Source organism: Dipodomys ordii, unplaced genomic scaffold (genome assembly GCF_000151885.1).
Source record: "Dipodomys ordii isolate 6190 unplaced genomic scaffold, Dord_2.0 Scaffold5, whole genome shotgun sequence".
In the NCBI taxonomy this organism is placed as follows: Eukaryota; Metazoa; Chordata; class Mammalia; order Rodentia; family Heteromyidae; genus Dipodomys; species Dipodomys ordii.
The window spans coordinates 36,321,583-36,336,003 of record NW_012267221.1 but is presented as its reverse complement, the minus strand read 5'-3'; the positions used below and the strand labels follow the sequence as shown (position 1 = coordinate 36,336,003).

General features: G+C 36.4%; 1 protein-coding gene across 1 annotated transcript; it reads left to right on the top strand.

The window, feature by feature from the left end:
- The first annotated feature begins 1,787 nt into the window (after window positions 1-1,787).
- Ormdl1 (ORMDL sphingolipid biosynthesis regulator 1) lies at window positions 1,788-13,571 on the top strand. The gene is made up of 4 exons (XM_013030365.1): window positions 1,788-1,887; window positions 3,661-3,841; window positions 8,448-8,599; window positions 12,035-13,571. The coding sequence occupies exons 2-4, from the start codon at window positions 3,668-3,670 to the stop codon at window positions 12,168-12,170; spliced, it is 462 nt and encodes a 153-aa protein (XP_012885819.1). The 5' UTR covers window positions 1,788-1,887; window positions 3,661-3,667; the 3' UTR covers window positions 12,171-13,571.
- Window positions 13,572-14,421: the final 850 nt, after the last annotated feature.

Genomic DNA, 14,421 nt, shown 5'->3' with positions numbered 1-14,421 from the left:
TTAGTTCCACATGATCAGAAAAAGCTGGAGGTTGTAGAGTGCTAACCTTGAGCAAAAGAAGCTTTGGGACTGTGCCCAGGCCCTGAGTTCAAGCCCCAGGACTGGCAAAAAAAATAAAAATGAAAACAGATAAGAACTGTATCTACATAATCTTTCTAACTCCTCTCAACACTTCCATGTATACTCTCATTCCTCTACCACAAAGCTTTAAAGACTTATAACTTGCTCCAGATCATATAAAACTATTAGGTGGCAGATGCACTTGTTGACATGTTTGACACCAAATGTTCTACCCTTGAATACTTTCTATCCAGACACCCAAAACAAATTTAGAAACCTTGAATAGATTATAGACATTCTCATGCTCTATATCTACCTATCCTACTTCCTAAATATTTATTAAATTAGTAATTTCTTCTGGGTACTGCCTTCCCTTCCCCACTTAACATTTCTCTAAACATGGTGGTACTCTTTCCTTAAGAATGTAACTCCTATTTTCCCAGATTTAGTGCAATATCAGTTCTCAAGGAAACTTTTCTTCCTTGTTCTAATAGGGAGGCCTTCCCCCACCTTTAATCCCCAATAATTAGGTTTTGTACTGTCACTGTATACTGCATCTCCTTATTTTGAATCCAAAGTCATTACATGCTTTTCTATTTTCTCTTCTTCCTCCTGACTTGTATTAATCACATATTCCTGAAATGTATACAGTACTCCTTGAAGAGTAGAAGATGCCAGGCTTACATAAGTCACAGCATCGAATGACTGAGAATGTCCGGATAGTCAGTCTTCCATATTTGCTGAGAAGGAAATGGAACACTTTGCAAATGTGGTGATGGCTGGGAAGGCCAGGTAAAGACAACAAACAGGCATACCTAAAACAGAAGTAGTGATGATAATAGCAAAGATACAAAAGAACAATTTGAAGGACAGAATAAATCTAGCCTAAATGTTTTCACAGGACAGAAATGTATTTACACACATCCAGAATTTTCTTCAATCAACTGAAATGTTTTTGGAAGTTATTTCAGAAAAAAAAAAAAGGAAGGAAAAGAAAAAGGTCCAAACTTGATACACGGACAAGGGTAAAGAAAATTTGATTTAAAACATGATTTCAAATCTAACCGAGTCCTTTCCTCTCCACCCTCGGTGCTGGCTATCCACAGTTCCCAAGGATGCAATACAGGTAAACTGCCTCTGAATAGGGATTAATGCAAAAACGTGCCGGCGAAAGCAGTCCTGAACGTCTGTCCGATCACGGGGGGTACAGGCCACCCCCTCTCTCAAGACAAACTGCGGCTGCTGTGGGCTGAGTTTTCTACTGGAAAAGCCCTTTAATCCCGCACCGAAGGCCAAGCCTAGAGCAGCTGGGAAAACGCCCTCCACACGTGCGTGTCCGGCTGCATCCGCCTCCCGCCCCCGAGAAGGGGCCCGCCGAGGCGCGCGGACGCCCGCGCTAGAGCCCACCAGAGGTCGAGGGGCGGGGGAGTGCCAAGCCACCCCGAAGAGAAGGCTGAAAACCCGTTAGTCACAAGACACTACCTTCTTGCTCGCGCGAGGTAGATAGTTATCATCCGCCGGAGGTGAACAGCCGCCCCGGAGCCCACAGCAAGCCTCGCGGGACGCCCCTTTCATTTCAAACGCGCACGCGCGCCCGCGCCCACGGGAGGGGGCGCGCACCTGGCACCTCCCTTAGTCCCGCCTTACCCGGGAGAAGTAGAATTGACGCCGGTGCCAGCCAATCGCTGGACAGCGAGTCCTGCTAGGAAGACTTCCGCCGGCGGCGCAGCACTGGCGCTGCTCGCAGGCATTCGGTACGTGAGGAGACGCAGCTGTCGCCGCCGGGCTGGTCCTGCGCTGTGCGGGCTGCCGGGAGTGGGAAGGCGGGTAAGTTAGCACAAAACAGCCTTGGTGGTGTTACTGCCGTGGTGTGAGGGGGGCTACAGGAGAGGCAGGGCTGGCCTTTTGGAGAGTCGGGGGACAGAGCAGGCTCACGCTGCATCCGCGGCGCTCTGTCTAGCCCGGCGGGCCAAGTGGCCAGAGATGCTCCGCTCACTCTCCCAGCCCCCGTAGTCGCGCCGCGGCCCCGCGGGGACGCGCGGCTGCGACGTCCTAGAGGCGGGCGGGGGTCGGGGGGGGGCGCTTCACGGGAGGCCGCCCGCGGCTGCCCGGCCTCCGGGGGGAGTCTGCTGGTCCCCGTCTTCAAAGGCCCAGCGAGCCTGGGCCGAGCCCAGAAAGCAGTCGTTATTTGTGGTCCCCAGAAGGCGCGGCGCACCTGCTGGGTTTTCCGAATTGGGGTGGCTCGGCCTTGCCACAGAGATGTGATTTTTAGGCCTCTTTCCAGTATTGCCCCGGGAAGTGGACAACCTGTCATTACGTGGGGGCATGTTCTAAGTGTCGTGTGTAACGCCGAAACGATGACGGCTGATAACGACGGATGGTTACGGTACCAATATCGACATGCGTGATTTACACCGACGACTTTTAGCCTTCATCCTCTTTGTGAGGTCTTGAAAGAGTAAAAAGTACCGTAAGCTCCAGAAATTTGCTGGCTAGGTTTATGGGAAATTCCTCTCTGTGCTAACTGTAACGTCGAGTTTATTTTTAATAGGATCTGTAACAAATGTAATCTCAACTCGTTTTCTCCCTCCCTGTGGCGACAGGTATTCTTCAGGGCTAGTTAAAGAGTTCTTAAACCTAAATAAATAGCTTTAAAATGACTGAAAAATATCAGTTCTTCTTTTGATATTTTATCTTAAACAGAAAAGGGGAATGGGAAAACTTAAAAAAAAGAACAACTAAAGTTTTAGAGCAATTGACTAGAGAAATATTCAGAATTCATTGTTTTAATCTACTTTGTCACAGACTGAGAAATAAACATTATCCCCATAACTAGTTTTTATGCATGTCAACAGCTTGTCCCTTACCACGTTCATTGAAAAAACATGTTTTTGAATCCTGACCAGGGAGAATGTTCTATTAGGTTTAAGAGAATATGACTACTAGAACATACTGGCTGGGTCAGTTTTGGTTTTGTTCTTTGTTTATATTAATTTATCATGTTGGAGATTATGATGTTAGGTAAAACTAGACATCAGTATCCCATATTTTCTCATATGTGTGAAAACTAATAATTAAAAAACCTGAAAATAAAAATGGGCTAGACTACCAGAAGGGAGAACCATCGAAGCATAATATAGCAATATTACCATGAAGCCCATTAATTTTGCCTAATTTTAAAAGGTTTATTCTTTTGTAAGTTTACCTAAAGTACTTTGGTAAATTTATCTATTGGCTCTTTACTTTCTTTGTTCATATATTTTTTTAAATGTAGATTTTTCTCTTCCAGGTTGCATTTTCCATGATTGCTTTAGTAAAACTAATATGCTTGAAGACAGCATTAGAAAAGGAAACCATAAAATAAGTGTATTTTATGATAGTCAGATGTTGAGGATTTTTTTTTATATTGCCTATGGCAGCATCTGTAAGAAGCATATTTTGAAGGGTGTGTGTGTGTGCACATGTGCGTTTGTGTGTTTTCCATTTCAGAACAGCAAAGAAAATACATCCTGATAACATTTTGTCATATCAGATTTAGAGGTCTTTTGGCTTAGGTTCCAGCCGTATTAGTGTTAATTCATTTCATTATATTCCTTACAGAGCAAACATGAATGTTGGAGTTGCCCACAGTGAAGTGAATCCAAATACTCGTGTAATGAACAGCCGGGGGATGTGGCTGACCTATGCATTGGGAGTTGGTTTGCTTCATATTGTCTTACTCAGCATTCCCTTCTTCAGTGTTCCTGTTGCTTGGACCTTAACAAATATTATACATAACTTGGTAAGTATTTCGTCTTATTTTAAACACTGAAAACCTTATGGTCTACTAGTTGCCAAGTTAAGGGGAAGAAAGAATGGAATTGATAGGTAAAATTTGTTGTGCAAAATGAAAAAAATTCTGGAGATAAATGTTAGTGGGGGTGGTTATGTAACAATATAAACACACTTAGTACATTATAAACAAAAAAAGTGACTTAGTGATGTTTCTTGGGGCTTCATTTTGTGGTGCCAGGGTCAAAACCAGGGAATAAGCACTCTACCACCAAGCTGCAGCTAGCCAAACAGCTTATTAATTTTAACAGCTTCATTTTAGGTATAATTGTATACTATAAAATTCAACTACTTACAGCCAGACTGCCTCCAAAACCTTGGGCTCAAGTTGTCTTCCTGCCTTATCCTCCTTGGTAGCTAGGAGTGGAGGAAACAAGTCATCTTCTCACATTATTAGCTCTTACTTCCTGTGGGATCACATTTTAATAGATATATTTCTGATTTCTTGTTCTTTTTCCATCTACAGGTTCTGCCCCCCCCTTTTTTTTTAATCTCTTAAATACTGCTAGCAGTTCCAGTGCTCTTTTTCTTCCTCTCTTTTTATGCTGTATTTTTGACCCAGGTTATTTCATCTATCCAAATTTTCAGTGTCTTCTGTAGAATAGTGAAGCTTTTGTTTCTGTTTGTGTGTGTGCACGCACGCACTTGTGCTTGTGCTCATGATGGTCCTGGACTTGAACTCACAGCCTGGGTGCTGTCCCTGAGCTTCTTTTGCTCCAGGCTCGTGTTCTACCACTTGACCCACAGCACCACTTCCAGCTTTTTCTGAGTAGTTTATTGAGATAAGAATATCATGGACTTTGCTGCCCAGACTGGCTTTGAACTGCAATCCTCAGATTTCAGCCTCCTGAGTAGCTGGGATTACAGGCATGAGCCATCAATGCCCTTGGAGGCTTATGTTTATATCAGTAGATTGCCTTACATCTTAAACCAAACAAGAATAAACTAAACTTACTATAATTTCTTATAACCAACAGTCTGCTCCTCTGACATTGTTCCTAATTTTATCTAAAGGCACTACTATCTGCCCTGTAAGGCAGCCAAACAACTGAATCATTGAAACCGATACTGTTTTGAGAAAGGGAGCAGTAGTAATTCACCAAGCTAATAGATAAGCCAGAAACATCCTGTACAAACTAGGACAGATGATTAGTGTAATGTTAGAATAAATATATAAACTCTTTTATGTTCCTTAACCATTTAGCTCTGTTTGTTACTCTGCTCCACTAAGAGCTTGCCCACACCCTCATTTTGTATTTTTTTAAGTACATTATTCCAAGTCAAATGTTCTTTTTTGATATTTCTCTACCCACCTCTATTCCAACTTGACAGAGAAGTATTTTGTTAATGTATGATCACTCAAGTTATGCTGTAAATCCTTCAAGGACTCACCATGGCATTTATGGTAAAATCCCAAGTTCTTTGTGTGACATGCAAGACCAGCTCATAACAGTGTAGAAGTAGAAAGGAACTTCCTTACACCACTCATTTCCAAACACAGGCTCTGCCCTAGCAATAAGGAAAATCATGTTTGATTTGCCTTAAACTCTTTTACTATTTTAATACCCCTACCTGATTCCTACCTGTTTAGGAAAAGTATCAAGCAAACCTCCTCAAGAGGCTATACATCTCTGCATTCTACCATTACATATTTACCATAGTTTTATAATTAGCCATTTATCTTTTTTTTCTTTTCTGTATTTCTTATACTGTGTGTATGTTTTGGCTAAAGCAATTAGTCTTCTTTCTCCAGTGGCATATCTTTAAATGTGTTTTGGCAGCCATCTCCAACTCAAGTTTTCAAATTGATTTGTTGAGATTGAGGCACAGTAGATGACCATGACCAGATACAGACAATAGGTAATTGACACAATGTAAAAGGAAACTTCTGACTTACTTCTTATTAGTTCATCACAGTAGAATTCTAAACTTAACCAACCATAGATGTAGTAATTACATGACTCCCAAATTTAGGTTTCCTTTGAAGGTAGCTTACTTTAAACCAATTAAAAATGTTAGATACATTGTGAATGCTTTAAAATATAGGGAAATAAAAAGTAATTATTGTACCTGTGTAGAAAAAGATACTGTATTTGCCTTTCAGAATCATGGAGTAGAAAGCTAAATGATTATTTTTTGTTTATTTTTTGCCAGTCCAAAACCTGGGAACTATCCCTAAGCTTTTTTGCTTGAGGCTACTGCTCTACCATTTGAGCCACAGCTTCATTTCTATACCTTTTGATGGTAAGATTCTTACAGACTTTCCTGACCATCCTGGCTTTAAACCACAATCCTCACATGTCAGCCTCCTGAGTAGCTAGGAGTACAGGCATGAGTCAATGGCATCTGGCTTATGTAATTATTTTTATTCAGTGCTCCAATTCACTCTGCATAAGATAATGTTAATACTCTATAGGATTATTAACCCAGCTTTAAAATGAAAGAGACTTTTCTTTATATTACTTTACTAAACATTCACTAAATTTTAGACATGAGATACATACTTTTCTAATTCTTTTAATAAATGGATGTTCATCACTAGCAATATTTAAAAAGCTAAAGTATTTAAAAAGCTATTGAACAATATGGGATAGTGGGATAGAGAAAGTGATAGAGGAATTTAATCTGAGTATAATTGTATATGAATTATGGTCAAACCCCTTTGTACAATTAATGTGCTAAAATGAATACAAAGTAAAGAACAAATTTAGAAAATGTTCTAGAAACATACTAGGGCAGAAGATACATGGTCAAAAAAAGATTTTAATTTTCTTTCTTTGTTCTTGTGCTGAGATCTAACTCAGAACTTTTTAAATGATAGGAAAGCAGTAACCTGTTCAAATATTATATTCAGAACACTTCTAAATGCATGTGGTCTTCAGAAAATAGTGAGAAATTGTTCTTTTAGACAAATTCTAACACATGTATGATCTGGAATTGAAGTTCTTCAGTTTTAGAGGTATTAAACTCCTGAGAATTTAAAGGCACACATACTTTCTGCTTCATTGTTCACTTTAAAGCTTTGTAAAAGTGTTTCCCTAGTGTTCATAGCATAAACACTTCTTGCCTTAAAGTCATCTTTCAACACATTTAATACTTGCTGTATATGTACTAGGCCTGGCTTCAGAAGGATTTATAACAATGAGAAAATAAATATGCCAATAACTCAGCCCAATTTTTTGCTCTGCAAGTAAAGGATTTTTGGTGAAATTCTAGACAATCACTTAAACAGGAGGTTAGTTGAGCGATGAGGGTTCACTAAGGAGATATCATCTGAGCTGAACCTTCAAGAATGAGGCACTTGACATGGTAGGACCAAACAGTTTGCATCAGCAACAGGGAACCTTTTCCTCCTGCATTTCTTTAGTACTCTGACTATACCTTTGATAGTAATATCTTTCTGACCTGCCTTCCAGTTGGTTTTTCTCATTTTGTTTTCTTTTTACTATCCTTTATAAGACTAGACTTTCTTTTAAAGCTAGGTCAAATGTTACTCAGTTTCATATGCATACATATATCCTATAACATAAAGCCTCTTCATTAAATATTTACTTACTTCAGCCTTTTCTGCCATAGCTTAGGTATTACAGCAGCTAAACAATTTTTGAATTGTGTAGTAGATTGACTGTAAAACACACTGAAAAATAAAGGGATTTCTTAACCTAGTAAGACATAAAATTGAAAGTCCCTAATTTTTCTATATATTTATTTAAAGCTGAAGCAGAAAAATATGACATCACATCATGGATTCTAAATGGAATATTATTTCATGATAATATTTTAGGTTTATACTTTGACATCACTGCCTCCAACAGTAATCCTGAAATTAAATATTATTTGCCACTCTAAATTGGCATAATACTCTCAAGGAAAAACAAAAGGCAACAAATGTCACAGATAGAATGGCTTTTAATGATTTTTTTTAACTTTAGATTTTAAATAGCATTGAGACACAATAGTGACTACATTACACCTATTAGATTAAGAAGTGGCCATTTTTACTTAGAGAAGTATTTTGGGAAAGGCATCCCTAGTATTAAATATTTAAAAATTTCCTCCACAGAGGCACCTAATACTAAAATGTTTCTGCAAAAATTTCCCCAACAGAGAGATTTTATTATTTTTATTCTGTATGTCTTTGTTGTACAAAAGTCACCAGATTTACTAATAAAATACTCTGAAGAAAATTTTCCCATACATTTGGGAAATGGTAAACCTACATACTTATTTTATCTTTCATAAGAAAGATACTTGGGAACAATTTTCTGAAGCTACCTAAGTAATACTTTTTAAATTCAATTTTAATGAAAACAAGTTACTTCTACTTGTTCTTCCATTGATTTTCATCAAAAAATAATTATAAATCCCAGAAAACTTTATTGTATAGAACTGGCTATAACCTTTCACTCTTAAAAGAAATCTTAGTACTTAAACTACTGAAATAAATTGTACAGTGTCACAAACAGCTTGGAAATTAAAGCTAACTGTCAAGAACTAATGTTCTATTTGATATTGATTGTATTCCCTACTCCCAACCCCCATTGCTTTTTTTCCAGGGGATGTATGTATTTTTGCATGCAGTAAAAGGAACACCTTTTGAAACCCCTGACCAGGGTAAAGCAAGGCTCCTAACTCATTGGGAACAACTTGACTATGGAGTACAGTTTACATCTTCACGGAAGTTTTTCACAATTTCTCCAATAATTCTGTAAGTCACTGAAATACTTAGACTTAAAGAAGGCTGGATAGCATAACAAGGGGGTGTCCAGTTTACCACATTAAATTAGAGTATTTTGTTGAAAAATGTTAGTAGCTATGCCAGATATATATAAAGTTCAATCAAAAATGATTTCTCCATTTATTTGTTTTATTTTTATCATAATAAACTTAAAGTGTTTTGTTTCATTGATTGAAATTTGGCTGGTTGGTGGGCCCTGAAGATTGCTCTTGTATCCTTTTGACAAACAAGATTGCCTATGTTCAGATGTGCTTTCCTTGCTTTAAGCCTGAAATCAGCCATATTTCTGAAGAACTCTTGTTCCTTGAGTAGAAATAGTATTCAGAGAAATCAGAAACAGATATAATTCTTAGCAAGTTAATAAACTACTTTGACTTTAATAAGTACAATTAGAGACAAAAATTACATGATTCTCAGTGTACCAAGAAATTTTAGGGTGTTAAATTTCTTGTAAGAAAATTAAATATTTAATTCTCTGTATTTCCTGTCAGATTAATGGCCTTAAACAGTGATTTAGATGGTCATAAGAATTTTATTGGTCACACAGCCTATTTAGATAGCCTATTTCAAGCTTCTTAGAAGAAGAAAATAAGGTTTATTTAAAAGAGTTTAGGCTTTCAGTGTAGGACAGACCTAGGTTGAATTGTGTAGCTATGGTTTAGTCAGCGTGGTTTGTTCATATTTAAGAACTAGCTAATGATTCCTAAATTAATCTTGATGCTGTAAGAAATAAATTAGTTACTTATTTGTAAAACATTAAATCTTGTATCTGGCTTTTAATTTCTTATTTAGGGGCCTCCACGAAATTGTTCCTATGTCAATTTTCCTTTATGTAAATATTTTATCTTCACTCAATTTCCCACTTGATCAAACATACAAACTCTGCTTGAACTCAGGGAGGGCTTTGCACACTCAGCTTGCTTGCTCATGGCTGGCTTTCTACCACTTCGACAACTCCTCTGGCCTGGCTTTTTGCTGGTTAAAGATGGAGTCTGTCAGACTTGTGTAACTTTTGTGACTGAGCTGGTTTGAAACAGTGATGTTCCTCTTGAGTAGCTTAGGATTGCAGGTATAGGTCATTGACATCCAGCAGGTGTGAAGACTCTTCTAAGTAGCTTTCAGTAATACTTCTGTGCCTTTGTTCAAATTGATTCTAACAAAATGGCATTTCTTTTAGTTTTTATGCATAATATAGCAATTGTTTTCTTCCTACAAGTTTATGAAAGCATCACTTTGAATCACACATGTAGTTTGCATATGATAGCTGTATTTTGCATATTTTTTGTGTGTTTGGATAGTTTTTTGACATGGGCTTAATAGCTTTAAAGTTTGAATCTCAGTCACTTAATGCACCTGATACATATGTTTTACATATTTTTTGGTGGTGACATAGTGGTTGAGACGAGGTCTTATAATCCTGACTGACCAATTCATTTTATTGGCCTTAAACTTGTACTCTTTCTTTGCTTGCTGGGATTATACATAGATTATACATAATAATGTATCTGTTGATAAAATCCGTGCATTCTGGAAAAGTTGAAACACTTGCTGTGGAGGTGTTGCAATTCTTAAATCTGGGACTTAAGAATGGGTAGATATTTTTTAAAGGCATTTTCAAGTGAACAGAATAAACTAATGGTAAAGCAATATGAATGAAAAACATATGGTATAGCAAAAATAAATGCAATAAGAAGAATAATAGTTATTTGGGCAGTCCTAAATTAGGATTTTAAACTCTGCTCCATTTGCCTATCTTTTTAAAAGCTTCAGTTATTTCAACTGTAATTATGTAGAGGATTGTATTATAGGATAAAAAAAAGCTTGACATATACTGACATCTTAATAAGAGCACATTTTTTAAAATGTAATTCTGACCCACAGATATGATTTCAGTTATTTTAACTAAATTCCTTACATCACTGAACAAAGAGAATTTAAACCCATTTATATAGAGAGATATTTTTCATAGTGCTGTGTATTGAACCCAGCCAGGCATGCATTCTGTTATCCCTATTATTTTTCAAAGTGCTTTCTCATTTTCATATTTGCTCATAATTTGTGTTTAAAGAACAAAGTTAAGAAGTAAAGATATTTCGACTATTTAGAGTCAAGTCAAAATAAAACCATATTATCTTAGGTCTTATTCTAATAAACACCTTGAAGACCTCTGAAAGTAAATAAATGTGTTGTCACTGATTCCCACTTGGGTTTTTATTCCCTCAATCCATCATCTAAGTTTGTTTTTTTTTTAACAGTGGGATTACATTCATGTAATTGACAGTTTCCATTAAAATGAAAAAAAGTGAACATTGCCGAATGTAGGGATAGTGGAGAATCCAAACCAAGATTGTTTCCAATCTATCAGATTCTCCATTAAGCTCATAATAAAGACGAGAAATCACATAAACTTACTAAATGTAAATATTCTTTTATTCAGTGAAGTAAATATAAAAACAATCTTCAAGCATATTAAAGCAGCAAGAAAGAATTTAAAGAACGATTTGAGGAACATGATTTCTATTTGTAAAATAAAACAAATTACTCAATCTACAAGGTTATGAAAATGATTCTCTGAAAAACTTCTCTCAGGTGTTCTTTCTAAGCATAGTACACATTTTTCTCCACTTAGAAGAAACTAATAACAGTAGCTAGAAGAAAGGCAACTAAAATATTTCCCTGTGTACGCTAAAAGTAATTGGACAAACATTTATTTAGAAACTAACTTGTTAGTTATGAAGTAAGACACCATATTTTATTTTTTGTATCTGATGTTAAGGCACTCAATAATACATCTGGACTTAGTAATTTATGGTCTTAATGGTAACTGATACTTGTCAAAACAGATTGCCCTAAGGTGGGTGTCTAATGCAACTTTGTATCAAAACAGCTAGAATTTTACAAATGTGTCCTTCAGATTTCTAGGGAAGATAATTTAACACCTCTTCATTTATAGTATGAAAATGAGAATAGCCAAAAATTTATGTTTTTCAAAGATTAAATAGTACCAGTGTACCTAATCCTAACTTTTCAAACGTTTACATCAGTGGTTCTTAACCTTTGGGTGAATCTAAAGTTCTTGGAGAACACAATCAACACTTGAATCCAGATTTTATAAATACAAAACTAACCTGAAACATCAGGTTAGTGTGAAACCACCTTTGATAGCCTTCTTTAAAGGATGCTGATGACAGTACATTCTTAAGTGCATTTAGTACAATTGCAGAAATACAAAATGTACACCTCGAACAAAATTTTAAATCCCAAATCAAACCTGTTTCCTTTCATTTCAGTGCTCAATCATAACTTTGCTTTTAAGAATTTGTGTTTTGTGACCTTAACTCTACCTTTTATTAATTCTAAGTGATTTGATTTTTATATATTGTATGTATTCTTTTATCTCTACAGATATTTTCTGGCAAGTTTCTATACGAAGTATGATCCAACTCACTTCGTCCTAAACACAGCTTCTCTCCTGAGTGTGCTTATTCCCAAAATGCCACAACTACATGGTGTTCGGATCTTTGGAATTAATAAGTATTGAAATGGTTTGCAACAACAATCTGCTTGCAGCTACTGAGGTTCCTGTAAGGAAGGAGTAGTTAGTAAACTGCACTCTCTTTCTGTGATAATGTAAATGAGAGATGTTTACATTGGAGGACCAGTTGCTGGTTCTTCATACGCTGTCTTGAAGTGCAGAATTCTGAAAGATGCCTCTATTTAATGCATCTGGTTATTTCTGAAGAGGCTTTATAGTCAGGCTGGGCAGGCCCAGCTTTTAAGTTAATTACAGTACAGTGAGGGTACAGTAGATAAATCCAAGGAATTACAGATTTGTAAGGAATTAGGACCAGTTTATTACCAATAGGCATTATGTAAGGAAAAGGAAAAGAAAATTTCCAGTCATTTGGGCACAGTCAGTTTGAATAGACTTACATAAAAACCAGAATAATCTCTGTAAAAGTTTATTATAGATCATTTTTTATTTCAATATTCTTATTTTATATGAGGATATATATACCCTCTTGTTTTGTACAAGCCAGTCTCTCCCTGAAGAGTGCCCTTTTGATTCTGCTGGCTTATTATTGTGTGTTGATGGCTGAGGTCATTATTGCATTTATTACATTACAGAGCTCTTGACAGTCTCTCTTCATGACTGATTAGGGATAGAAGATAGCCACATATCTTATCAAGCAGTCTTTGACTCAGCATTCTAATTTTGGAACAAAGAGGGGTTTACTACTTTTATGGGCAGGGCTGTTAAATTAAGAGAACAATTTATTTCAAGCAGTTCAAGTATGATAGTTGAAAGGTCAATTTATTTGGATGAGTAACATAATTGGTAAAGTCTGTTACTTTAGAAAAGGATATATAAAATGGGCAACTATAAAGTCATCTGTGGTCTAGCAGAATCTAATAGCAGTATACTAAAGTCATTTTAGCAAGTATAAGGTAAAAGATAACATTGTCTTTTCTTAGTAATCCTGCTTTCAGCCCTCATAGTTTGCCCATTTATATATTGCCTTTTAAATATGTGGGTCTTTTTGTAGATAACCCCAAATGGCAATTATTTCCAGAGAGCAGCTATATTTGAATTCCTATGATTCAGTGAACCTCCCTGAGATTAATTCCGAAAAGCAACTATATACTACTTTTAGAAGTAAACATATCAAAAAAGTACTACATATCAAAAAATTCCAATATAGGTTAAAACTGAAAATTCAATAGCATAAGTAAAATTGAGTGAATAGTTGTAGACCAACTTAAAAATCAATTTGTGTCAATAAACTGACTTGTAGGGTAGTGATCATTGTTTTATATCTCAAAAGTATTGAGTTTAGAAATGAGTTGTATGATACTGCCTTTGTATGTTTGTGTTTTCCCATGTATTTTTAAATAATTGGTAATTCATACTTTAATAAAAGGTTTCCTTGGTGTAAGATTATTTCAAAAGCTTTCCAATTCAGTCATCAAAACTACACTGCCACTTTTCAAGTTTATTTTTAAGATTAAGATAACTAAAAATGTTCCTTTGTTTTACTTAATTTTAAAGTTAATCTGAAAGGCTTCCATTTTTACACATATTTCAAAAATGGAAGCCTTTTCCAATTTCCCTCATTTTCCCTTTTCAATGGGATATTTGGTGGCCCACTCTGTTCCACGTACTATAGACAGTATTACTGATTTTATGAGCAAGACAATCCAGTTCCCTTCCCTGCAGTTCTTAATCTCGTTGAAGACCAGATAAGGTAATACTTGGTATTTCATAAAGTGTGATAAATTGTATGGGGAAAAAAACAGGTGATAGAACTACCTCTGAAAGTTCTTTCCTGAGGATCTTATTGAGTAACGTTTGAGCAACTCTAGTACAAAGATTGAAGATGATTTCCACTAAGGGTATTGACAATTATTGAAGAATTATTGAAAGCAGGGAGAATGAGACATCTAAAGGAATTGTAAAGACATAGCAAGGAGTAGAAAGTTATAAAATTAGGTCTAAGAAGTAGGTAGAGAGGCCTGATAATTTATTCTATGTATGACAGAACCATTGTAGAATTATAGGGAAAATTAACAGGTTCTAATTTTTTTCATCAACACCACTAACATTGAGAATCACGGGAATGGAAAACAGGAAGAATAAATTGAGACGCTCTTGTAAGAAATAGCTTATAACTGAGGAAGTTACAGATGAAGTAAGACAGTTTGGAAATGTACTTTGTATCTCCAAGCAGCTCACAAGACATTGTTGAATTTGGGATGGCAAGAGGGAATTTAAGTGACTCCTAAGTCTTGGC

Bases quoted from the DNA above. Each gene is read 5' to 3' on its own strand.
- Ormdl1 (XM_013030365.1), top strand. From the start codon at position 3,668: ATGAATGTTGGAGTTGCCCACAGTGAAGTGAATCCAAATACTCGTGTA. The intron at 3,842-8,447 runs GTAAGTATTTCG...CTTTTTTTCCAG, and splicing joins CAAATATTATACATAACTTG to GGGATGTATGTATTTTTGCA. The intron at 8,600-12,034 runs GTAAGTCACTGA...TTATCTCTACAG, and splicing joins ACAATTTCTCCAATAATTCT to ATATTTTCTGGCAAGTTTCT.